Below are 24,590 nucleotides of genomic sequence, written 5' to 3'. Positions count from 1 at the left end.
AGTGCAAAGGGAGGAGGGCGAGGCCAGGCCGGGCCAGGACTGACCTGAAGGGCCTGGCGGGCTCCTAGATCCCTCGTAACCCTGCCAACCACCTCACGCCGGTGCACACCCTGCAGCCAAGCTGGTCATTTGCCTTTTAGGCCTGACTAGGCCCTGCCCTCAGGGTCCTCCCTCCCGTCCGGCTCTGCCCTTGGACCTACATTCCGTGTGTGCTGGGCTTCCTCCCGCAGCACCCCCCTTCCCCCCCCAAAAAAAAACCTAAACCACACGTTGTTACCAAACTCAACATTTATTGGGAACCAAGACACAGCCGGCACCGAGGCCATTTCAGTTTATCAGACATCAGCTGAGAGGGGACGGGGCGGCCAGCCCTGAAGTCACCCCAGGGAGGATCCAGCCCTGGGCAAGGGGCTGTCAGACCGCCAGGGCCTGGCGGGTCTCTGGCCGGAATGTGTGAAGGGCTCGTGGGAGACGGCAGTGCCGCCAGCGTGGTGACGTGAGCAGCGTGAGGCAGCTGCGGAGCTGGTGGCACTGGGGGCGGGGGGATGGTCCGCTCTCAGGGGGCAGGGGGCAGGGAGCCCAGCTCAGGCAGCAGCTCGGGGTGGGGGTCCAGGCGGGCCAGGCGGCTCTGCTCCAGGGCAATGGCCTCGGCCGAGTGCTTGCACTTCTCCGAGCCACACTGGCAGGTGAAGTACTTGCTCTTGATGTCCCAGAAGCGGTCGCCATAGTCAAACCTGTCAGCAGCACAGGAGGCTTGTGGACCCGGAGCTGACTGCCCAGGCCTCGCCAGAGCCTCCGCGGACCCCCTCCCGACAGGCTGGCCTCCGTGCGCGCCGGACCGGGCACCAGCCCGCCCGGAACTGCCTGCCGCGGGCGCTGGCCCCGCACAGCGAAGCCGAGTCTGCGCTCAGGCCTCTTAGCCGGCCTCCGGGGGCACCGCTGTCCGCGAGCTCCCTCCGGAGGCCCCCCTGGGAGCTCAGCGCCGCGAGCTGGGCCGCCCCGGCCAGCCTCACCCCAGCTCCTCGCCGGTGCGGATGTCCCGGGAGCTGAAGAAGGCGATGCGCGGAAACCGCAGGTCCTGGTGCAGCATGAAGACCCGGACGGGGATGATGTTGGGGTCACACAGGTGGTTGATGAACCGGCTGATGTTGCCGTAGTAACGGGCATCGATGCAGTACACCTCTCCATCCTGAGGGGAGGGCGGCACTCCTCAGCATGGCCCCCAAGGCCCCCGCCCCGCCCAGGTTTCCACGTGAAGACGGGGACTGGGGAGCGGGACCTCCTGCCCACCTTGTTGTCTAAGTCGAAGAGGTAAGAGTCATCCTCTCTCACGTCAGCCTCCGCGTCCGAGATCAGCTCCCCGACATACCTGGGGGGGGGCGGCTCTGAAGGTGGGCGGGGCGGAGCCAGCCCAGCCGTGTCTCCCCACAACCCCAGGGCCCCCCTTCGCTGTCAGACGCCCCGTCAGTGTCCGAGGACGTCGCTGCTGCCCCATGACGGGGCCGCGGGGACCCGAGGCCGTGTGGGCCGGAGGCAGGCCTTCCTCCGGGGGAGGCGGCCCCCCGGCAGGAGCAGGACGCACGTGGGGACACTGCCTGAGAGGTCCCCACTGGAGAGCTGTAAGAGTCCAGTGTGGTGGTGGGCGGCGGTGAAGGGATGAGCCAGGGCTCTGGGTTTGGGGGTGAGCTGCGGCAGCTGGCTTGGGTGGGGCACTTCCGGCTCGGACACTGGGAGGCTTGTGGGCGTGGCCGAGGGCAGGTGTCAGGGCTGCAGGAGCCGGTGAAGCCCAGGAGGGTGGGTGGGGGAGGGCGGCACTGGGAGGATCTGCAGGGGACCGAGGCCGAGGCACGGAGCAGGGTGGGGCGGAGGGGTGAGGGCAAAGGCAGGTGCGGGCAGGACGAGCCATGAGCAATGGTGGGAAACTGAGGCGCAGGAAGAACGGCTGCTTGCTTGAGGAGATGAGAGAAGATATGACAGAAAAAGGTCGTGGGCCCTGGTCAGGACGCATGAGGAGGCAACCAATCAATACGTCTCTCATATCAGTGTCTCCCCCCCACCCCCCATTCTAGAAACCAATGGAAAACTAACTTCGGATGAACAAGCACCACCACACAAACGAAAGGCAGGGAGAGGGGCTGCGAGCTGGGCGGGATGTGGGCAGTGGTGAGGGCAGCCTGTGGTCGGGCAGAGGGGCCTGGCCGTGCGGATGGGAGCAGAGCAGCGGGCTGAAGAGGGGATGACCAGGAGAGGGGGCCAGTCAGGGGGGAGGCAGGGGGCAGAGAGGCAGCAGCACCTAGGCCGCCCCGAGCCCCGGCCACTCACTCGCAGATGAAGGTTCCTTGGGGGATGGTGTGCAGGGCGCGGACCCCCCAGCCCATCTTGGCTGTTCGGTAGAGCTGCAGCCGAACCCTGGGGGTGGGGGAGAGAGATGCTGGGTGCATGGGAGACGGTGTGTGCGTGTGCGTGTGTGTGCGTGTGCGTGTGCAGGGCCAGGGCTCACTTGATGCCGCTCTGCACCACCCGGTTCTTGCAGTTCCTCCAGCAGGAGCAGGCCTGGTTGCACTCGAAGATGAGAGGGGGCTCGATCTTGTTGAATTCCTGGAGCAGCCGTCCGTCCTGGGGAGGGCGAGAGGGCGGTGGTTTCCGTGTGGTCCCACCTCAGCTGCCAGGTCCCCCGAACCCCACAGAGAAGCCCTCCCTGGCCTCCGCCCAGTCGGTAGACAGGGAGCCAGACTGGGGGACCCACATGTGCCCTGAGGTCAGAGGACAGACCCCAAGCCCCGCCCCTCGATCCGCATGTGCCCCAGTCTGCCCCCCTCCAGCCCCGGCGGAGAGGGGAGCCGCCCAGGCCGGGCTGGAGGGGGGAGCCGCCCAGGCGGGGGGGGCCGGAGGGGGGAGCCGCCCAGGCCGGGCGGAGGGGGGAGCCGCCCAGGCCGGGGGCCAGAGGGGGGAGCCGCCCAGGCCGGGGGGGCCAGAGGGGGGAGCCGCCCAGGCGGGGGGGCCGGGGGGGGGGGCCGCCCAGGCCGGGGGCCAGAGGGGGGAGCCGCCCAGGCCGGGGGGCCGGAGGGGGGAGCCGCCCAGGCCGGGGGGGCCGGAGGGGGGAGCCGCCCAGGCGGGGCCGGAGGGGGGAGCCGCCCAGGCCGGGGGGGCCAGAGGGGGGAGCCGCCCAGGCGGGGGGGCCGGAGGGGGGAGCCGCCCAGGCGGGGGAGCCCCGGGCCCCAGGCGGGGGGGCCGGAGGGGGGAGCGCCCAGTTCGGGGGGGGGCCTGATGGGGGAGCCGCCCAGGCGGGGGGGCCGGAGGGGGGAGCCGCCCAGGCCGGGGGCCAGAGGGGGGGAGCCGCCACAGGCGGGGGGGCCGGAGGGGGGAGCCGCCCAGGCGCGGGGGGCCAGGAGGGGGGAGCCGCCCAGGCCGGGGGGCCGGAGGGGGGAGCCGCCCAGGCGGGGGGGGGCCGGAGGGGGGAGCCGCCCAGGCGGGGGGGCCGGAGGGGGGAGCCGCCCAGGCCGGGGGTGGGAGGGGGTGGGGGTGGGGGTGGGGGTGGGGAGTCGTCGCCCAGGCGGGGGGCGGGCGGGCGTACCTTGTCGTACCAGCAGCGGATGCTGAGCTGGCCGCACAGGCAGTTGGAGCTGGAGCAGTCGTCCACGCAGGTGCAGTGCTGCGGGGAGGCAGGGTGAGCCCGCCGGAACCAGCCTGCCCAGCCCCCGGCGCCCGCCCCCTGCTGCCCGTCTCCAGGCTCAGGGCTGAGGACAGGCCGCCCTGAGCCGAGGCCGGGGCGCTCCCGGCGCACCTGCAGGTGGGTGATGTTGCGGTCAATGTTCATGGTGGACGTCTCGCAGTTCTCCGAGATGTACTTGTAGTCCTCGGGGCACGGCTCCCCGTCCACACCGTTGACGCAGGGAATGGGCACGTTCTCATAGCCCCGAGCCACGTCCCTGCAAAGGGAGAGCGGGTGAGGCTCCCTGGAGGGAGGGAGGGCCGGGCGGTCCCTGGCGGGGCGAGGGCACGGGAGTGAAGCTGGCAGACGAGAGGCAGGGCATCCGGTTAAATTCAGGTTTTAGATGAACAAGAAACAACTGTGTGATGGGTGCGTCCCAATGCTGCAGGGGACACTTTCACGTTAAAGAAGTTGCCAACTGCTCATCTGACACTCAGATTTAACTGGCAAGCCTCTGTTTAATTTGCTACATTTGGCAGTCCTAGTAGGGAGACCTGAAGGTGGCTCTTGGGATTCTATGGGCCCTGGGAGGGCTGGGGTGCAGGGCACAGGGAGGGCTAGGGTGCGGGGCACAGGGAGGGCTAGGGTGCGGGGCACAGGGCGGGCTAGGGTGCGGGGCACGGGGAGGGCTAGGGTGCGGGGCACGGGGAGGGCTAGGGTGCGGGGCACGGGGAGGGCTAGGGTGCAGGGCACGGGGAGGGGGAGGGGAAGGGGGAGGGCTGGGGTGCGGGGCACGGGGAGGGGGAGGGGAAGGGGGAGGGCTGGGGTGCGGGGCACGGGGAGGGGGAGGGGAAGGGGGAGGGCTGGGGTGCGGGGCACGGGGAGGGCTAGGGTGCGGGGCACGGGGAGGGGGAGGGCTTGGGTGCGGGGCACGGGGAGGGGGAGGGGAATGGGGAGGGCTGGGGTGCGGGGCACGGGGAGGGCTAGGGTGCGGGGCACGGGGGCTAGGGTGCGGGGCACGGGAGGGGAGGGCTGGGGTGCGGGGCACGGGGAGGGGGAGGGGGAGGGCTGGTGTGGGGCACGGGGCACGGGCAGGGCCGGTGCGGAGCGCACTCACCGGCAGATGATCTTCTCGGTGCGGACGGCGCGGTTGCCCACGCCCAGCCGCAGCTTGCGGTTGAGCTGGAGGGCGAACCACACGTCGGAGCGCTCGGGGGTCAGGTCCCAGGCGGTGTCCCCCTCCTTGTTGCGCAGCTCAGGGTTCGCTCCCCGCGACAGGAACAGCCTGGGGGAGGGAAGCGGTGGGGCCGGGCTCGGCGGGTGATGGGGGGTGGGGGGGGCAGGGGCTCGGCGGGGCGGGGGCTCGGCGGGGGCGGGGCGGGCTCGGCTGGGAGGGGGGGGCGGGGGCTCGGCGGTGGGTGGGGCCTCGGGGGGCGGGGGTTCGGAGGGGGGGCTCGGGGGGCGGGGGTTCGGAGGGGGGGCTCGAGGGTCGGGGGGCTCGGCGGTGGGGGGGGCGGGGGCTCGGGGGGCGGGGGCTCGGCGGGGGGGGGGCGGGGGCTCGGGGGACGGGGGCTCGGCGGTGGGGGGGGCGGGGGCTCGGCGGTGGGGGGGGGCTCGAGGGTCGGGGGGCTCGGCGGTGGGGGGGGCTCGGGGGCTCGGCGGTGGGGGGGGGCCTCGGGGGGCGGGGGCTCGGCGGTGGGGGGGGCTCGGGGGGCTCGGCGGTGGGGGGGGCGGGGGCTCGGCGGTGGGGGGGGGCTCGAGGGGCGGGGGGCTCGGCGGTGGGGGGGGCTCGGGGGACGGGGGCTCGGGGGACGGGGGGGGGGCTGGGGGCTCGGCGGTGGGTGGGGCCTCGGGGGCGGGGGTTCGGAGGGGGGGGCTCGAGGGTCGGGGGCTCGGCGGTGGGGGGGGCTCGGGGGACGGGGGCTCGGCGGTGGGTGGGGCTCGGGGGGCTTGGCGGTGGGGGGCGGCGGCGGCTCACAGCACACAGTCGTGGTAGCTCTCCCGGGCGGCGATGTGCAGGGGCGTGTCGCCGTGGTAGTTGACGGCGTGGAGGTCGCAGCGGGCGTTGAGGAGGACCTCGGCGATGGCGGCGCTGCCGGTGAAGGAGGCCCAGTGCAGGCAGATGTTCTCCTCCTGGGGGGGAGTGGGGCCGGCAGTGAGCCCTGAGCCCAGCTCGGTGGCCAGGGCGGGCCAGCCCCCCGCGCTCACGTTGTCGGTGAGGGTGACGTCGGCGCCGCGCGTCAGCAGCATGCGGATCACCTCGATGTGCTTGTGCTCCGCGGCCCAGATGATGGGCGTCCAGCCGCCGCTGTCCTGTGGGGCGGGGGAGGCCGCTCCGCTCACCATGCAGCACCGGCCCACAGCACACCCGGGAGCCGGGAGCCCCCCGCCTCCGCTTCATCTGACACCAAACCAGAGCGTCTACTGCTCAGGGACAGCGCACTGCTGCCCTTTTCTCTTTCTGCTAGTCCTCAGAGAGGCTGTTTTCCCGCTGATTTTTAGAGGGAGGGAGAGGCAGAGAAAGACACATGGACTGACTGCTCTCCTCCGCCCCCATGCACCGACCAGGGCTGGGGATCCAGGCTGCAACTAAGGCATGGAAGGCATGTGCCCTTGGCCAGAACTGAGGGAGGGGGCGGCACTGGAGGATCTGCAGGGGACCGATTTAACTGGCTAGCCTCTGTTTTTATTTGCTACATTTGGCAGTCCTAGTAGGCCTGCAGGCCGATGCTAACCACTGAGAAAAACTAGCCAGAGCAGTCCTTTTTTCCTTTTTTTTAAAATTTGTATTTCCTAGGTCTGCTGACTCAGAAGTCCTAGATGCAGGAACCAGCGGCAACGGCCACCCCTGGGACAGACTGCAGGGTGCCAATGCCCGGGGGGCAGGGTGCTCCCAGGGCTGCTGGGCCACGCCGGAGGCCATGGAGCCAACTCCAGGGGCTCCTCCCGACAAAGGATGAATCGAGACGATAAGAGTGAAACACGTCTACCATGTGAAAAACTAGCTGGGTTGGCTCAGTGGGTAAAGCGTTGGCCTGTGAACTGAAAGGTCCCAGGTTCAATTCCAGCCAAGGGCACATGCTTGCGTTGTGGGCTTGATCCCCAGGGGGGGCGTGCAGGAGGCAGCTGATCAATAATTCTCTCTCATCATTGATGTTTCTCTCTCTCTCCCCCTCTCCTTGCCTCTCTGATTAAAAAACAAAACAAAACATTTTTTAAAAAATCGCACTGACACCTCAGAGATGAAGGCAGCAACTCAGTACTCAGTGACAGCGAACAGGCAAGAAAGAGAAATGCAAATGAAGGAAAAAGATGGGGACAGCTGGAGCAACATGGGTGGTAGGGAGGGTCAGAGGTCAGCGAGGTGAGAAGGGGCCGCAGCCCAAGGCTGAGCTCTGACCTGGGCGTTGACGTCCACCTGCCCTGTGCTGAGCAGCAGGCTGACCATCTCCAAGTTCCCGATCTTGGCTGCGTGGTGAAGGCAGGTGGAGCCGTCCTCCTCCTGGGGAGACGGGCAGTGAGTCCTCGGCAGCTCCTCTCGCCCGCCGCCCCTGGCCCCTCTCGCCCGCCACCCAGCCCGCAGCCCCTCTCGCCCGCCCACCACCCAGCCCGCGGCCCCTCTCACCCGCCCACCCGCCCGCCACGCAGCCCGCGGCCCCTCTCGCCCGCCCGCCACCCAGCCCGCGGCCCCTCTCACCCGCCCACCCGCCCACCACCCAGCCCGCGGCCCCTCTCGCCCACCACCCAGCCCGCGGCCCCTCTCGCCCGCCCACCCGCCCGCCGCCCAGCCCGCGGCCCCTCTCGCCCACCCACCCACCACGCAGCCCGCGGCCCCTCTCGCCCGCCGCCCAGCCCGCGGCCCCTCTCGCCCGCCCACCACCCAGCCCGCGGCCCCTCTCGCCCGCCCACCACCCAGCCCGCGGCCCCTCTCGCCCGCCCACCACCCAGCCCGCGGCCCCTCTCGCCCGCCCACCCGCCCAGCCCGCGGCCCCTCTCGCCCGCCCACCCGCCCAGCCCGCGGCCCCTCTCGCCCGCCGCCCAGCCCGCGGCCCCTCCCGCCCGCCGCCCAGCCCGCGGCCCCTCCCGCCCGCCGCCCAGCCCGCGGCCCCTCTCGCCCGCCGCCCAGCCCGCAGCCCCTCCCGCCCGCCGCCCAGCCCGCGGCCCCTCCCGCCCGCCGCCCAGCCCGCGGCCCCTCCCGCCCGCCGCCCAGCCCGCGGCCCCTCTCGCCCGCCGCCCAGCCCGCGGCCCCTCCCGCCCGCCGCCCAGCCCGCGGCCCCTCCCGCCCGCCGCCCAGCCCGCGGCCCCTCCCGCCCGCCGCCCAGCCCGCGGCCCCTCCCGCCCGCCCACCCGCCCGCCGCCCAGCCCGCGGCCCCTCTCGCCCGCCGCCCAGCCCGCGGCCCCTCCCGCCCGCCGCCCAGCCCGCGGCCCCTCCCGCCCGCCGCCCAGCCCGCGGCCCGGCACCTTGCTGTAGACACAGCCGCCGCGCTGCACCATGTAGCGGGCCACCTCCAGGTGGTTGTTCACCACGGCCTCCATCAGCGGCGTCCGCTGCTGCTTGTCCACGGCGTTGATGTTGGCTCCAGCCTGCAAGGAGGGGCATGTGGCTGGCCCAGGGCGGGCGGGCAGGGGTCCGAGGCCTGTGTGGGGGAGGGGGGGTGCGGGGCCGTGCTGACCTGCAGCAGCACGTGGCAGATCTCCAGGGAGCCCTTCTGGGCGGCCGCGTGCAGGGGCGTGCGCTTGCTCTGCTGGTCGCTCTGGAAGTTGGGGTCCAGGTTGTCCACTGCGGGGAGAGCCCGCCGTACGGGAGAGGAAGAGGGGGACACGTGGTGAGCGAGGCCGGGGGCGCCTGCTCCAGGGCACGCGTCCGAGTCGGGAGCCAGGGCACCGGCTCAGCCCGAGTGGAAGCGGCCCCTCCCCTGGTGCTGCCCTGCCAGGCACCTTGGCGAGGACAAAGGCTTCCCTGCACCCTGGCCAGCCCTGGGCTGGGGGGCTGGGCGTGCTGGGGGGCTGGGGGCGCTGGGGGCGCTGGGGGGCTGGGGGCGCTGGAGGGCTGGGTGCGCTGGGGGGCTGGGGGCGCTGGAGGGCTGGGCGCGCTGGAGGGCTGGGCGCGCTGGGGGGCTGGGCGCGCTGGGGGGCTGGGCGTGCTGGGGGGCTGGGGGCGCTGGGCGCGCTGGGGGGCTCGGAATAACACTCACACAGCATCAGGACCACCTTCTGCAGCTCCCCCTGCTTCACGGACAGGTACAGCTGCCGGGGGTGGAAGCGGAGCTTCTTCCGCCTGCAAGGGGGTGCTCAGACTCCAGCAGCCGCTCACCATGGGCCGGCCCAGCCCGCCCGCCCCTGCGGACAGCGCCCACTCACCGCTCGGACTCCTGGATGACCAGGGCCTTTTCCAGGGCCTCCCGGCCTGGCCCCGGGGGCAGCCCCACGGCCGAGAGGCAGCCCCCGCTGGGCAGCACCAGGGAGGGCCCTGAGCTGTCGATGGTGTCGGCCACGGGGTCGCAGGGCGTGCGCCGGGGCTCCCCCTGCCCGCGCATCCGGGCGCTGCGGGAGGGGGGCTGATGTCACCGGGCGACGGGGGGACGAGGCGCAGGCGGGGGGTGGGGGGGCCAGTACCTGGGCTGGGAGGTGTCCGCTCTCCCAGGGGCATCCTGGGCCAGGGGCGGGGGCGCGGGCGCTGCGGTGCCGGCCGGCGGGGCGGCTCCGTCCCCCCGGGGGATGGTCACCTCCTGGGCCTCGGACGCGTCCTCCCCGCAGTGGGGACAGAAAACCATGCCGTTCATCTGGGACACGCAGGCCTTGTGGAAGCGATGGGCCACGCGGAAGTCGGGGTGGCACTCCAGGAAGGTGCCCTGGGCAGGGAGACGGCGGGTGAGGCCAGGGAGCCCCGGGGCGCTGCCCGCCCGGCCCACGCCCACTCACCACCGTGCAGAAGTAGCCGCAGCCCGGGCAGCAGTGGTGCTTGACCATGCGGGCCCGGTGCGTCTCGCAGAGCACCATCAGGGCCACGCGGCTGGAGGGCCGCATGGTCTCCCGCTTGAGGATGGCGGCATTGCAGCCCGACAGCTGTGGGCAGGGAGGGCGGCGAGAGTGAGGCTGGGCCGCGGCGCTCCTCCGCCCGCCGCCGGCCCTGCGCCCGCCGCCCACCTCGCCGTCCACGCTCTCCGTGGCCATGCACTTGTGGCCGGCGCGCTCGCTGATGCGGTCGATCTTGGGCGCCTCCATGCGGCAGCTGCACAGGGGCAGCTCCTCCAGCCCGCGCTCCGTCTCCAGCGAAGACGTGTCGTTGGACACCCCTTGGACAGAGGAGAAAGGGAGCTGAGGGAGGCCCTGCCCCTCACCCAGCGGGACCCCTGGCGGGGCCGTTCGCCCCCGCCCTGCCTGCCTTTCCCCCCATGCTCCAGAACCCCCAAGCCTGGCCAGGAACACCCTGGCTCCATGGGGTCCCCCTCCTCCCCTTGCCCTCCAGTCCTGACGGTGCCCCCTAGCGGCTCCCTATCCCAGCAGTTGGCAATTACCAGCGTGGTTGGGGGAGAGGGTCCCCTCGCTGGGCAGCTCCAGGGACCCCAGAGGGACCTCCATGTACTCACTGGGGCCTGAGGAGCCCACACCATTCACTCCTGACACAGAGACAGAGAGAGTGAGAGTGCGAGCTCGCAGCGCCTGGGTGTGTGGGCACCCGCGTGAGCATGTGCGCGTGCACGCGCCCTGGGGCGGGAGGGCTGAAGGAGGGCACCCCAAAGCAGCGGCGCCCCTCACCTCGTGGCTCCTTGGCCCGTGGAGGCTCCCGCTTCCGCCGTTTCCGGGACGGCTTCACCCAGGGGCTGTCCTTCCGCCATTTCTTTTTGGCTTTTCTCCGGCCGCTGGAACCGCTCTGGGGAAGAGGGGGCTTTAGGGAGCCTGGCCCCAGGCCCCCAGGCCACTCTGGCCTCGGGCCCCACAGCCTCCAGCTCTCACCTTGTCAGACTGATTGCCAGACTCCTCGTCTTCCTCCTCCTCCTCCTCCTCCTCTTCCTCCTCCTCCTCTTCCTCCTCTTCCTCACTCAGTTGTTCAGCCAGAGCTTCAACCTCAGACTGGACCAGGGCAAAGTGGGGCTGAGGAAACAGTGACCCTTGGGCCACACTCTCCCGCAGGGGGCATGGGGGGCATGGGAGCGGCAGAGCAGGTCATACCCAGGATGGCTCTCCCCTGGGCAGGGCTTGCAGGGAAGGAGTTAAAGAGCCGGATAAAGAAAAGGAAGCAGAATATTACACAGCAACGAAAAGCAAGATCAGTGTTAGGTGCAACAACATGTGTGAATCTTGGCAAGACAGTATTAAGTGAAACAAAAACAACAACAAATTTAAAATGGCAGCAGAGTGGGAGGATGTTCATGCTCCCAGAACAAGTGGAATTACAGCTGAAATACAGAAAGGATTCCTGAGTAGATTCCTGAATAATCAGCGGAAACTGGCAGGAGAGAACCCTGACACCCAAGGACTGAAGGTGAGACCAGAGCCTGGTAGGAGGGGTGGAGGCGGGAAGGGCTGGCCGGGCACCACAGCCGGCATCTGAAGTCCCGGAGAGATCTCTCAGCTTGGGGTGCCTCTAAGAACTCTGGGATCTAATCCTGAAGCTGGGCTCCCCAGCAGAGAGCACCAAACTGAGGAGGGTACCCACTAACATCTGGCTGTGAAAAGCAGTGGGGTGCTGTCTGCCAGGGAGTGGCAGCTGAAAGTTTGGGCACCCGCTTAAAGGGCCAATGCACAAAATTCCCTGTGGAACCACCCACTTTGTGCTCTGGCAGAGAGAGGGTGAAGTGAACTGGAGCTGTGAGAGCAGAGCCAGGACTGGGGACTGGGGGATAGAGCTCAGAAGGAAGAGCCCCTTGTTTCCTGGGCTGAGTCATTCCTTCCAGCAGCGAGGACGTCTTTCCCACACAGACATCTGCCTTGCCTGGGGAAAGACAGACACACCCTATTGGAGAACACCTTGCCCTGAGGCCACTTAGGAGACTAAAAATGACAATTAACCTCCAGGCAGAAGCAACTGCCCTACCCAGTTAAAAAAAACTCACCACAGCTGAGATTGCTTGGGGGCAATTCAAGTCAGAATACTATTAGTCTGTAGGTGGAGGGAGTCTCTGAGGTCTTTGCCTGATCAGATTAGTCAGAAATAGCCTTTAACACTGTCTTGCACTAGAGATTGAGAGGTATAGAGGATCTACCTAATCCACAGCACAATCCCAGACAATCAAAATGAAGAAACAAAGAAACAACCCCCAAATGAAAGAACTAATGAATTCTCCAGAAGAGATAAATGAAGTAGAGATAAAAAATTTATCTGAAACAGATTTCAGAGTAATGATGTTAAAAATGCTCAACAGTATGGAAAAAAAAAAAGTAACTATGAAAAAAGAACAGTCTGAGATAAAGAATGACATAACAGAAATAAAGAACACATTGAAAGGAATACAGAGCAGATTAGGGGAAGCTGAAGATCAAATCAGTGAATTAGAAGACAAAGTAGAAAATATCACTCAATTTGAGGACCAAAAAGAAAAAACAACTAAAAAAACACAGGAGGAGCCCTGGCCAGCTTGGCTCGGTGTATAGAGCGTCAGCCTGCGGACTGAAGGGTCCTGGGTTTGATTACGGCCAAGGCACATGCCTGGCTTGCCAGCTTGATCCCCAATGGGGTGCGTGCAGGAGGCAGCCAATTGATGATTCTCTCTCATCATTGATGTTTCTATCTCTCTCTCCTTCTCCCTTCCTCTCTGAAGTCAATTAATATATTTAAAAACAAACAAACAAACAAAAAAAACAGGAGGACAGCTTAAGGGAACTGTGGGATAATGAGAAACATAACGATATTAGAATAGCAGGTGTGCCAGAAGAGGCAGAAAGAGAGAAAGAAATAGGGAATTAAATAAATAATTGTAGAAAACTTCCCTAACCTAGTAAAGGAGAAAATCACACAAGTTCAGGAGGCACAGAGAACCCCAAACAAGAAGAACCAAAACAGACCCATGCCCAGACACATCATAGTTAAGATGCCAAAAATTAAAGACAAAGAGAGAATCTTAAAGGCAGCAAGAGAAAAGAAAACTGTTACCTACAAAGGAGTTCCCATAGGGCTGACACCTGATTTCTGACACTCTACAGGCCAGAAGGGAAAAGCAAGCACTCAAGGTAGGAAAGGCAATGATCTGAGACCAAGATTACTATATCCAGCAAGGCTCTCACCCAAAATAGACAGTCAAATACAGAGCTTCCCAGACAAAAAAAAAAAGGCCAAAGGAGTTCATCACCACCAAGCCAGCATTATAAGAAATGCTAAAGGGAATGCTTTAAGGGATGGCTGAGAAGAAGAAACAGAGAGAGACACCTAGCCATAGAAAATTAAAATGGCAATAAGTAAGTACCTATCAATAATAACCCTAAATGTAAATTGATTAAATGCTCCAATTAAGAGGTGTAGGATAGGATACAAAGACATGACCTAACTATATGCCGTCCACAAGAGACCTACCTCAAAACAAAAGACACACACAAGATGAGAGTGAAGGGATGGAAAAAAATTTTTCCATGCAAACAGAAAAGAAAAAAAAAGCTACAGTAGCAATTCTCCAATCTGACATATACTTGAAAATGAAGGCCATCACAAGAGACAACAAAAGTCAGTACATAATACTAAAGGGACCAGTCGAACAAGAGGATATAACCCTGGTAAACATATATGCACCAAATATAGGAGAACTTAAATATATAAAAAAAACTTCCAGAGGGTTTTAACGGAGAGATCGACAACAATATAGCCATAGTAGGGACTTTAACACCCCAATGACTTCCCTGGAGAGATCCTCCAGACAAAAACTTAACAAGGAAACAGACTCTAAAGGACACACTGGGTCAGATGGATTCAATTGACATTTATAGAACATTTCTCTTCAACACAGCAGAACATACATTCTTCTCAAGTGTATGTGGATCATTTACGAAGATAGACCACAGGTTAGGACACAAAACAAGTATCTACAAGTTCAAGAAGACTGAAATCGTATCAAGCATCTTTACAGATCACAGTGGAATGAAATTAGAAATAAACTACAGTAAAAACACCCAAAAACATTCAAACACATGGAGGTTAAATAGTATGTTATTAAACAATGAATGGGTTACCAATGAGATCAAGAAAGAAATAAAAAACTTCCTGGAAACAAACTAAAACGAACACAAAACAACTCAAAATCTCTGGGATACAGCAAAGGCAGTCCTGAGAGGGAAGTTCATAGACTACAGGACTACCTCAGAAAATAAGAAAAATCAGCAATAAAATATTTAACCCTACAACTTAAAGAACTAGAAAGAGAACAACAAGAAAAGCCCAGAGTAAGTATAAGAAAGGATATAATAAAGATTAGAACAGAAATAAATGACATAGAGACTAAAACAAAACAAAACACAACACATAAAAAAAATAAATGAAACCAAGAGCTGGTTCTTTGAAAGGATAAACGAAACTGATAAACCATTAGCCAGACTCATCAAGAAACAAAGAGAGAAGACCCAAATAAATAAAATCAGAAATGAAAGTGGAGAATTAAGCACAGACACCATAGATATACAAAGGATTGTAAGAAAATACTATGAGCCGAAACCACTTTGGCTCAGTGGATAGAGCATCCGCCTGCGGACTGAAAGGTCCCAAGTTTGATTTCAGTTAAGGGCATGTGCCTTGGTTGCAGACACATCCCCAGTGTGCAGGAGGCATCTGATCGATGTTTCTCTCTCATTGATGTTTCTAACTCTCTATCTCTCTCTGTAAAAAAAAATCAATAATATATATATATATATATATCAAAATACTATGAACAGCTATATGCCAATAAGCTAGACAATATAGATGAAATGGACAAATTCCTAGTAAAATACAATATCCCAAAACTGAATCAGGAAGGATAAAAAAACCTGAATGGGCCAATAACAACAAATGAAATAGAAGCAGTAATCAAGAAACTCCCAACAAACAAAACCCAGGCTTCACAGAGGAATTTTCCCAAACATTTCAAGAAGAACTAAGATCTATTTTCCTCAAACTATTTCAGAAAATCCAAGAGAAAGGAATACTTCATCCCTCTGGCAGCCCGGGAGCCTTCAGGGGATGTCTGACTGATGGCTTAGGCTTACTTCCCAAGCCCACTTCCCGTGGGGAGGGGGCCTAAGCCGCAGGTGGACCCCCTCAGCGCTGCCGAGGCGGGAGACACTCCTGCCACTGCCCCTGCACAGCCATCAGCTGGCTTGTGGCTGAGCTGAGCCCTGGGGGAGCTTACTGACCAGCAAGGGGCAGCTCCTGTGTTGAGCATTTGCCCCCTGTTGGTCAGTGCACATCATAGTGACAGGTCATTCCGCCTTTAGGGTCAATTTGCATATTACCCTTTTATTATATAGGCTTTTTTAAACACACATTTTGATAAAAACTCTCAACATGATAAAAGCCATATATGACAAACTTATAGCCAACATCATACTCAATGGGCAAAACCTAAAACCATTTCCCTAAGAACAGGAACAAGACAGGATGCCCACCTTGTCCACTCTTGTTCGACATAGTACTGGAAGTGCTAGCCATAGTGATCAGACAAGAAGAAGAAATAAGAGGCATTCAAATTGGAAAAGAAGAAATAAAATTGTCATTATTTGCAGATAACATGATGTTGTACGTAGAAAACCCCAAAGACTCCATAAAAAAACTACTAGACTTAATAAATGAATTCAGTAATTAGTAGGATACAAAATTAATACCCAGAAATCTATGGCTTTTTTATACACCAATAATGAACTCACAGAAAGAGAAACTTAAAAAAAAAAATCCCATTTACCATTGCACCAAAAAAATAATAACCTAGGAATAAACTTATCTAAGGAGGTAAAAGACCTGTACTCAGAAAATTACAGGATGTTGAAAGAAGAGATAACTGCCTGGCATTGGCACAAGAACCAGAGAACAGAGAAATTGACGCAAGCCATGAAGCTCAATTAATATTTGACAAAGGAGGCAAGAGCATAAATGGAGTCAAGACAGTCTTTTCAATAAACAGTGTTGGGAAAATTGAACAGGTACATACAAAAAAATGAAACTAGACCACCAACTTAGATCATACACAAAAATAAACTCAAAATGGATACAGGACTTAAACATCAGACGGGAAGCCATGACAATCTCAGAAGCATCCACAGGCAGCAAAATAGCAGATACAGCTCCTAGGGCAATGGAATCTAAAGAGAAAATAAACAAATGGGACTACAAGAAAATAAAAAGCTTTTGCACAGCAAAAGAAACCATCAACAAGAGAGCCCACTTCTACTCCCTCTAAATATCAATGGAAAAAATATCCTCAGGTGAGGATTAACAAAAAACAAAGACAACCTACTGAATGGAAGGAGATCTTTTACCAATGATGCATCTGATAAGGGGTCAATATCCAAAAATCTATAAAAAGGTGACTGAACACCAAAAAAACCCAAAAACAAAAACCCCTCCAACAATTCAGAGTCCAGAGTGCTAACCATTACAGATGGAAACCCCTCCAAAAATTCAATTAAAAATGGGTAAAGGGGAGAAATCAAGATGGAGGTCTAGGTAAGCACCTAAGCTGTCACCTCGCACAACAATTTCAAAACAACTAAAAGATAGAAGGACTTCATCCAAAACCACAGGAAAGCTGGCGGAGTGGGAAATCTACAACTAGAAAGAAGGAGAGAGGCTCACGGATTGGACTGGGAGCCGCAAAGCACTGAGGTAGGGAGACGCTCGTGCGCAGAGAGGAAGGGCGGCCGAATGCCTGGCTGGCGGGAGGGGAAAGGAAGTCCCCGATTGCACTGAACCCTTTCCGACTGCACTGAACGCCAGCCCCGGCCGAAACCCCATGAACCCAGGCTCATACGGGTGGAGTCTGGACAGTAGAGAAAGGCACCCAGAGACTCAGAGACTGGGAGACCGGGAGCCGGGAGCCGCAGCGGGCAGGGTCTACAGTCGTGCGCGAGTGAGTGCGAGCAGAGAGGTCTGATCACGGAGGTTGCTGCGGCCTCTCCATAGCAGGAGTCAGAAGCTCCAGACTACAGAGACCCAACCCAATTCTGGGCAAGCCCCTGGGGCACCCACACTCTTGCATGGGGAATCTGGGCTGGTCAGGGTAAACCCAGGGGAGCCGCAGAAGGCAGTGGTCTAGGGCATATGCATAAGGGCAGGGCTGACAGGAAGCCAAGACTGTCAGCTCAGCCCTGAGACTCGGCCCCATCCAAGCTGAGCACAGAGGCTTTTGCAGTTTTACAAGTCTGATCCTATAAAACTGTCTCCAATACAGAAGGTATCCTGGTGTATACACAGCTGATACATCCAATTAGCCTGGAGGTCAATTCCTCCCAGTGATACCAACAACAATAAAGACTTAGCTACAACAAGGCTGTACACGCAGTCCACAAAGGGTAGCACCAAGAATGTCTACCTCAGGTACCTGGGGAGGCTGACCCACTGGGCCATATAGGACACCAAACACACAAAGCCACCCTACCAACTCTGGGAAGAAGTGAAAATGCTGAGACAAGGAAATAGATCTCAAACGAAAGTGATAGAGGAGAACAAAAGACTGGATATAGAGTTCAAAACCACAGTTATAAGGTTTTTCAAGAATTTGCTAGAAAAGGCCGATAAATTTTATTTTTTATTTTTTAAAATATATTTTATTGATTTTTTTACAGAGAGGAAGGGAGAGAGATAGAGGGCCAGAAACATCAATGAGAGAGAAACATCGACCAGCTGCCTCCTGCACACTCCCCACCAGGGATGTGCCTGAAACCAATGAACATGCCCTTGACCGGAATCGAACCCAGGACCCCCCAGTCCACAGACTGACGCTCTACCACTGAGCCAAACTGGTTTCGGCAAGGCCAATAAATTTAATGAGACCCTCGAGGATACGAAAAAGGACCAACTAAAAATTAAACATACACTGACTGAAATAAAAAGTATTATACAGAGACCCAACAGCAGACTGGAAGAACACAAGAATCAAGTCAAAGATTTGGAATACAAAGAGGCAAAGGACACTCCTCTGGAGAAGCAAGAAGAAAAGAGAATCCAGAAAGTTGAAGATAGTGAAAGAAGCCTCTGGGACAACTTCACGTGTTACCAACATCAGAATTATGAGGGTGCCAGAAGAAGACAAGTCCAGAAAGGATATTAGCCTTTTATTATATAGGATGACCTTAGCCTCTGAAGGTTTAAATCTCTTTATCAGCAAAATGGTGATAATACCTCCCAGATGTTATAACAATTTTATAAAATGCTATAACTGAGACTCTTAGGCATATTTACCATTTATCCATGGTTAATATGGATACTTAGGTTTAAATAATTAAAATTAAATAAAAGAAAAAATTTAAAAAAAATGGGTAAAGGATGTGAATAGACACTTCTCCAAAGAGGACATACATAACCAGCAGGGAAATGCAAATTAAGATCACAGCGCGATGTGACCTCACACTTGTCAGAATGGCTGCCATCAATAAATCAACAAGTGCTGGTGAGGATGTGGGGAGAGGGAACCTTTGAGCACTGCTTTTGGGAATACAAATTGGTGAAGCCACTGTGGAAAACAATATGAAGTTTCCTCAAAAATTAAAAATAGACCTACCATATGACCCAGGAATTCCACTTCCGGGTATTTATCCAAAGAAACCCCAAACACGAATTCCAGTACATATGTGTACCCCTATGTTCATGTTATGTAAAACTAGAGGCCTGGTGCACGAATTTGTGCAACGGGTGGGATCTGGCTGGTCTGCCCAATCGAGCTGGGCTGGTGGTGTGTGTGTGTGTGTGTGTGTGCGCGCGCGCGCACCAACCCCGCCCCCTGGTCAAAATCAGGTAGAACTCTCGTTTGAGGGGACCATTTGCATATTACCCTTTTATTATTTAGATTAGGCAAGATATGGAAGCAACCTAAGTGCCCACCAATGACAAGTGGAAAAGAAGATATGGTACATATACACAATGGAATGGCACTCAGCTGTGAAGAGTGAAATCTTGACATCTACAATATAGATAGACCTAGAGGGTATTATGCTGAGGAAAATAAAGTGGAGAAAGACAAATACCATGACTTCACTAAAAAACAAAATAAATGAACAGAAACAAACTCAAAGATACAGAGAATATTTTGGTGGTTGCCAGATTGGGCCTGGGTGAAAAAGGGGAAGGGCTTAAGAAGTACAAGTTGCGTCCTTGCTGGTTTGGCTCAGTGGATAGAGCATCGACCTGCACGCTGGAGGGTCCTAGGTTCGATTCCAGTCAAGGGCATGCACCTCAGTTTCAGGCTCCTCCCCAGTCTGGAAGGCAACCATCAATGTGATTCTCTTACATCAATATTTCTTCCTGTTTTTCCCTCTCTCTTCCACTCTTTCTCAAAATCAATACCCTCAAGTGAGGATTAAAAAAAAGAAAAAGAAGTACAAATGACCAGTTATAAACAGTCTTAAGGATGTAAATACAGCACAGGGAATACAGTCAATAATATGTAATAACTATGTGCGGTGTGAGATGTGTGATAGACTTGTTAGGGTGATCACTTTGTAAGGTATATAAATGCTTAGTCACTGTGCTGCATATCCCAAATCCACAGCAAAGATGGACCTAAAGGCTGTTATCCTAAGTGAATAGCGTAGCATTTCACTTGCACATGGAATCTACAGAACAATATAAACAAAACAGAAACATGCGGATACGGAAAACTGATGGCTGCCAGGGGGGTGGTGGGGGCCTGCTGAGAAAGCAGAAGGGATTGGGACGTACAGCTCTGTGATCACAAAACAGTCATGGGGTGGGTGGGAGAGGGGGTGCCCTGGCCAGTGCGCTCAGGGGTTAGAATGCCCGACCACCGAAGGGTCTTGGGTTCAATCCCCGGTCCCAGTTGGGCACATGAGGGAAGTGACCAATCAATATGTCTCTCCCACATTGATGTTTCTCTCTCTCTCTCCCTCTCAGTGTCTCTAAAAATCAATGGGAAAATATCCTCGGATGATTAACAACAATGACAGTCACAGGCTGTAAAGGACAGTGTAGGGAATCCAGTCAACAATACTGTGCCAGGCGGGAACTGAAGCATCAGGAGGAACTCTGTAAAGTGTATGCTTGTCTCACCACCGCTAATACTGACCGTGACCAGCCGGACTCAGCTGGCTGGGTGTCGGGCAGGTGATGGGGCGTTCGGGAGGCAGCTTATATTGATGTTTCTCTCTCACATCCCCTTTCCTGACCTTTCTCTAAAATTCAATAAAAACAAACAAAAACCCTAAATAATGTTGAATGTAAAAAAAATAATTAAAAAAAGAAAAAAGTCAGCTATAAAATGATGGTTACATGGGGCTCACTCTTGTCTTCCTTCTTTCTTCATCATTATTTTTTTAATCCTCACCTGAGGGCATTTTTCCATTGACTTAAAAAAATATATATTTTATTGATTTTTTTACAGAGAGGAAGGGAGAGAGATAGAGAGCTAGAAACGTCGATGAGAGAGAAACATCAAACAGCTGCCTCTTGCACACCCCCTACCGGGGATGTGCCCACAACCAATGTACATGCTCTTGACTGGAATCGAACCTGGGACCTTTCAGTCCGCAGACCGACGCTCTACCACTGAGCCAAACCGGCTTCGCCCATTGATTTTTAGAAAGAGTGGAAGAGAGAGGGAAAGACAGAGAAATATCGATGTGAGAGAAATAGCGATTGGTTGCCTCCAGCATGTGCCCAGACCATGGCCTGGGGAGCCTACATGCCCTTGACCAGAATCAAACCCAGGACCCTTCAGTCCGAAGCTCTATCCACTGAATCAAACTGGTGAGGGCCGCTCTTGTATTCTTTTACATATATAGTTGGCTCTTGAACAACAACGGAATTTAGGGGTGTAGGGAAAATCTATGTGTAACTTTGATTCCCCCCAAAATTAACTAATAGCCTACTATTGAACAGAAGCCTTCCCAGTAACGTACACAGCCAGTTAACACACATTTTGTATGCTATATGTAATACATACTGTATTCTTATGGTCAAGTCTGCTGGAAAAAATGTCATAAGGAAAAGAAAATACATTTATGGCATTTATTGGGGGGGGCGGAAACCTGTGTATAAGAGGACCCATAAAGGTCAAATCTGTGTTGTTCAAGAACCATCTGTATTTGAAAGTTTCCATGATAAAACATTAAATAGAAAGCAAAACAGGTAAGATAAGAATGACAGTCACGGGCAAACGTAGGAGATTAAACCAAACCAAGAGCAAAGGAATAAACACCAAATAAGCAAACAACAAATAAATCACACAAAAAACAAAAACAAAACAAATAAATCATAAACTGACGGTGGTCACTGTGGGAGGGGCTGGGCGCTGGGGTGCAGCACGCGGTGGGTGAGTACGGAGCGCGGGCAGTGCACTGGCGGGTGCTGAAGGGAAAGAGTGGGGGGGCAGGACTGATCGAGGAGCGAGCCTGGGTGCGGCCTCACCTTGCTGTCCGAGTCCACGCGCTCGTCCACGGAGTAGGAGTCGTAGTAGAGGCTGAAGTCGTCCCCCACCACCGTCTCCCACTCCTCCAGGGGCCCCGCGCTCGCCTTCTCCAGGGCCATCTCTCCCGAGCCCCGGGCAGACCCCAACTCCTCCAGCTAGGAGAGATGAGAGCCACTGAAGCTGCTGGCACCCACCAGCCGGCTTCCCGAGGCTGGGGCGCAGCTCCCGCCGGGGCCCCCGCACCCCCCAGGAGGCCGTGCCGCCTCGCCCGCTCACCAGGCCGCCTCTGGAGCTCAGCTTCCTCCTCTTGGCCACATCTGGAAGGAGAGAGACAGGAGCCGGGCTCGCATTCTAAACTCTCAGCACAGGCCTCAAGCTGCAGGCGGGCGGGTGGACTGACCTGAGGCCACCTTCCCCAGGGGGTGCACGTCGTCACTCATGCGGAAGTGCTGCACTTCGGGGGGCCGCTTCTCGGGGACGGGGGGCTGGGGACCGAGACGGAGCACACTTAGGGCCAGGAGCGGCTGTGGTTTGGCCTGGACTAGTCTGGAGCCCCCAATGGGGGTGGGGTGGTAAGTCACACCCTCAAAAATGCCATCCACAGCTGCAGGAACCAGATGGGGCTCCGAGGAGAACTGCCGCCTCCCAAGCACACCCCACACCCACCCCTCGCTAGTTCCTTCGGGTGTGCAGCAGGCGAGCTTCCCATTTTACAGATGAGAAAACAAAGGTTATTACTCTAACCTCACGCAGAACTGAATGCTGCCAACACCCTAACAACTCTGCACAGGCTGAGCGATCCCGGGCCTGTCGCTCCGAGGCCGCAGGAGCAGCCTTTACAGCGAGCAGGGCAGCGTCTCGGGGCAGCGTTCCCGGGCTGGCTTTGAGCTAAAAGGGTAGAGGGCTTGACGTTCCCTTACACCGTCCTCGTCACTACACACATGTCTTTAACAGTTGTCTCTCCTCCTCTGCCCCAGATGGTAAACTGCAGGGACGTGCCTGTTCACACACAAGTCCCCGCCCAGAGTGACAGACAGCCCCGGGCAAACCCGTGGAGCTGTGGCCTCACTGGAAGCCCTGAGGCCAGGTGACACAGAAAGCCCACAGGGGCCAGCTGCACCCCACCGCCCGCCACCGCCGCCCCGCCTCACCTGTCCGTTTCCCGGTTTGGACATGGTTTTCCTGGCGCGGTGGACCTTGGGCTGCCCCTCCGGGCTGGTTGTAGCTGGAGGGGGTTCAGGCCCCGCTGCTGCCCCCTGGGCCCCAGGCATACTCAGCAGCCTCATGGCCAAACTCTGGACCGAGGGGGGTGACTTCCCCGCCCCTGTCATTGACATCTTGGCGCGGCTGGGACAGGCACCCCCTTTGCTGGGGGAAGAGGGGAATGACTTGGTGGCATGGCCTGGAAGACAGCGGGCAGGTAGGCAAGGCAAGATGAGGGGAAAGGCAGTCACAGGGCGCCCCACCTCGCCCCAGCCTCCACCGCCGCTCACCCAGCAGGAGGCGCCCCCCCTGGAGGTCCCCGTCGCCCTCAAGAGTCTCAGGTTCGTCCCCAATGAGCGGTGTGGCTCCCACAGGGGTGTCGGCCCCCTCGTCGCCAACAGTCACGGTGACAGAGGCTGGCGACGAGGGGCCGGCAGGCTCCAGGGAGTCGGGGCTGGCCTTGGGCAGGGGCTCCTCACTCCGAGGGGCGTCCCCCAGAGAGCCATGGGCTGTAGGGGAGAGAGAAGTTCAGGGCTCGGGCCAGGGGCCTGTGCCTGGGGAGGGAGTGGTTTCAGCTTCACTCACCTCGCTCGACGGCGCCTCGGGGCTCCTTGTCCAGCACCAGAGCCCCCATCTCAGCAGGGCCCTCCCCCTGAGAGGCGACACGAGGGACGGGAGGGCTGGTCAGCCCGGGAGGAAGTTGGGGGGCCCAAGCCGCCTGGGCCCTGGGAAGGGAGAGCAGGCTCCGGGGCCTACCTCTCCCTCGGTGGGCGCCCCCCCGGCCCCGGCCCCGGCTGCTCGGAGGGGCCGCCCGGCCCCGGCCCCGGGCCCGCGTCAGCCCCCGGCCTCTCGGCAGCCCCCGCATCTCCGGGCCGGCGAGCAGAGGAGGGGGCGGGGGCGGGGCCTCCGCGCCCCGGCCCCGCCCCCTCCTGCCGGCGGCACGCGCCGCTCCCCCTTTGTCCCCCAGGCCGCGGGGACCCCGGGCGCCAACCCCTCCGGCGCCCGCCGCCCCCCAGCCCGGCGGGCGGCCTCTCGCGCCCCTCGCGCGCGCTCCCGGGGCGCCGGGGCCAGCCGCCCACGCGAGGACGGCCGAAGGCTGCACGCGCGCCCCCGCGCCCACTCCCCCCACCTCCCACCCCCTGGCCCCCTCATCCGCCCCCGGTGCTGGCCCTCCGGGCGGCGGGAAGCCCCGCCCGGGCCCCCCGGCCCCGTGGCACCCCCGGAGCATTGCACGGGCGCGCGCTTCCCCCGGGCGCGCGCGCGGGCATGCACCCGCCTCTCCCCCTCCCCTTCCGCACCTCGGCGGCCGCCGCTGCCGCTCCCGCCGCCGCCGCCATCGCCGCCGCGCTGGGGCCCAGCCGGCGGGCCGCCCCGGGTCACGTGGGCCGGGAGGGCGGGCCCGGGCGGGCCTTAAAGGAGCCACCGCGCGCTTTCGGGCCATTTTCCCCGGAGAGCCGCCTCGGCGCCGCCTGCGCGGGGGCCGTGGGTCCTGCTTCAGCCCCGCGGCGCTGGAGGGAGCCACGCGGGGCGCGCGTCCGGGGGGCCTCCCCGGCGCTGGGTCCCGGGGGGCCTCCCCGGCTCTGGGTCCCGGGGGCCCCCCCCGGCGCTGGGAACAGGGGGACCTCCCCGGCGCTGGGTCGGGGGGCCTTCCCGGCTCTGGGTCCAGGGGGGCGCCCCGGCGCTGGGAACAGGCGGATGTCGGCCTTCGGGCTGTGGGTCCGCCGGGCCCGCGTGCTCTCCCTCCGCTAGTGCTGCCCGCCCGGGTGTGCGGCGGCTGGCTGGCCTGCGTCCGGGCCTGGCTTCGCGAGAGCACGGGGCCACGGGGACTGGCTGTCCCTCCCCGATCCGGCGCCCCCCTCCCGCCCCGGCCGGCCTTCCCCTTCGGTTCCCCGGCTCCGGGGCCCTGGGACTCTGTGGGACTTGCTTCCTGCGCCTTCGCAGTCCGCTGGCTCACCGCCACTTGTACTTCCTAAGTAAACTAAGTTATTGAAAAGAAGGCTGGTTCCAGCAGGCTGCTTCATGTCCCCTCTGTGGGGAGGTGTCTCTTCCGTTTATATCAGACACGCCACCGCAATACGTGCACTAGGAACCTCGATAGGCCCCAGTCACCACTGTCCGGTGACAGTGCCCTTTCTTGCCAAACGCTTCACAGCACAGCCAGGCACTGCGTGGTCCCGGCCCGCAGGAGTATGAATATT

General features: G+C 59.5%; 1 protein-coding gene across 9 annotated transcripts; it reads right to left on the bottom strand.

Moving 5' to 3' along the window:
- Window positions 1-273: 273 nt before the first annotated feature.
- On the bottom strand, window positions 274-23,754 carry EHMT2 (euchromatic histone lysine methyltransferase 2). 9 transcript variants are annotated; one of them, XM_036414041.2, is made up of 28 exons: window positions 23,691-23,754; window positions 22,978-23,044; window positions 22,683-22,901; window positions 22,341-22,591; window positions 21,590-21,674; window positions 21,466-21,506; window positions 21,189-21,344; window positions 10,610-10,747; window positions 10,412-10,526; window positions 10,171-10,272; window positions 9,800-9,948; window positions 9,575-9,718; window positions 9,269-9,504; window positions 9,014-9,196; window positions 8,848-8,930; window positions 8,326-8,432; window positions 8,114-8,236; window positions 7,053-7,154; window positions 5,861-5,965; window positions 5,631-5,785; window positions 4,770-4,937; window positions 3,785-3,929; window positions 3,575-3,652; window positions 2,501-2,616; window positions 2,323-2,409; window positions 1,291-1,369; window positions 1,014-1,189; window positions 274-734 (listed from the first exon to the last, which is right to left on the bottom strand). In XM_036414041.2, the coding sequence occupies exons 1-28, from the start codon at window positions 23,727-23,729 to the stop codon at window positions 557-559; spliced, it is 3,627 nt and encodes a 1,208-aa protein (XP_036269934.1). In that variant the 5' UTR covers window positions 23,730-23,754; the 3' UTR covers window positions 274-556. The 9 variants fall into 9 exon arrangements, with proteins under 9 accessions (XP_036269934.1, XP_036269935.1, XP_036269936.1 ...); XM_036414042.2 differs by having other exon boundaries at window positions 10,610-10,726; XM_036414043.2 differs by lacking the exon at window positions 10,171-10,272 and having other exon boundaries at window positions 10,610-10,726.
- Between the last annotated feature and the right edge of the window lie 836 nt (window positions 23,755-24,590).

Source organism: Pipistrellus kuhlii, unplaced genomic scaffold (genome assembly GCF_014108245.1).
Source record: "Pipistrellus kuhlii isolate mPipKuh1 unplaced genomic scaffold, mPipKuh1.p scaffold_m20_p_5, whole genome shotgun sequence".
NCBI lineage: Eukaryota > Metazoa > Chordata > Mammalia > Chiroptera > Vespertilionidae > Pipistrellus > Pipistrellus kuhlii.
This window is presented reverse-complemented; position numbering and strand designations above follow the sequence as displayed.

Bases quoted from the DNA above. Each gene is read 5' to 3' on its own strand.
- EHMT2 (XM_036414037.2), bottom strand. From the start codon at position 23,620: ATGCTCCGGGGGTGCCACGGGGCCGGGGGGCCCGGGCGGGGCTTCCCG. The intron at 22,902-22,977 runs GTGAGTGAAGCT...TCTCCCCTACAG, and splicing joins CCGAGGCGCCGTCGAGCGAG to CCCATGGCTCTCTGGGGGAC. The intron at 4,938-5,630 runs GTGAGCCGCCGC...TCCCTCCCCCAG, and splicing joins AGCTACCACGACTGTGTGCT to GCTGTTCCTGTCGCGGGGAG.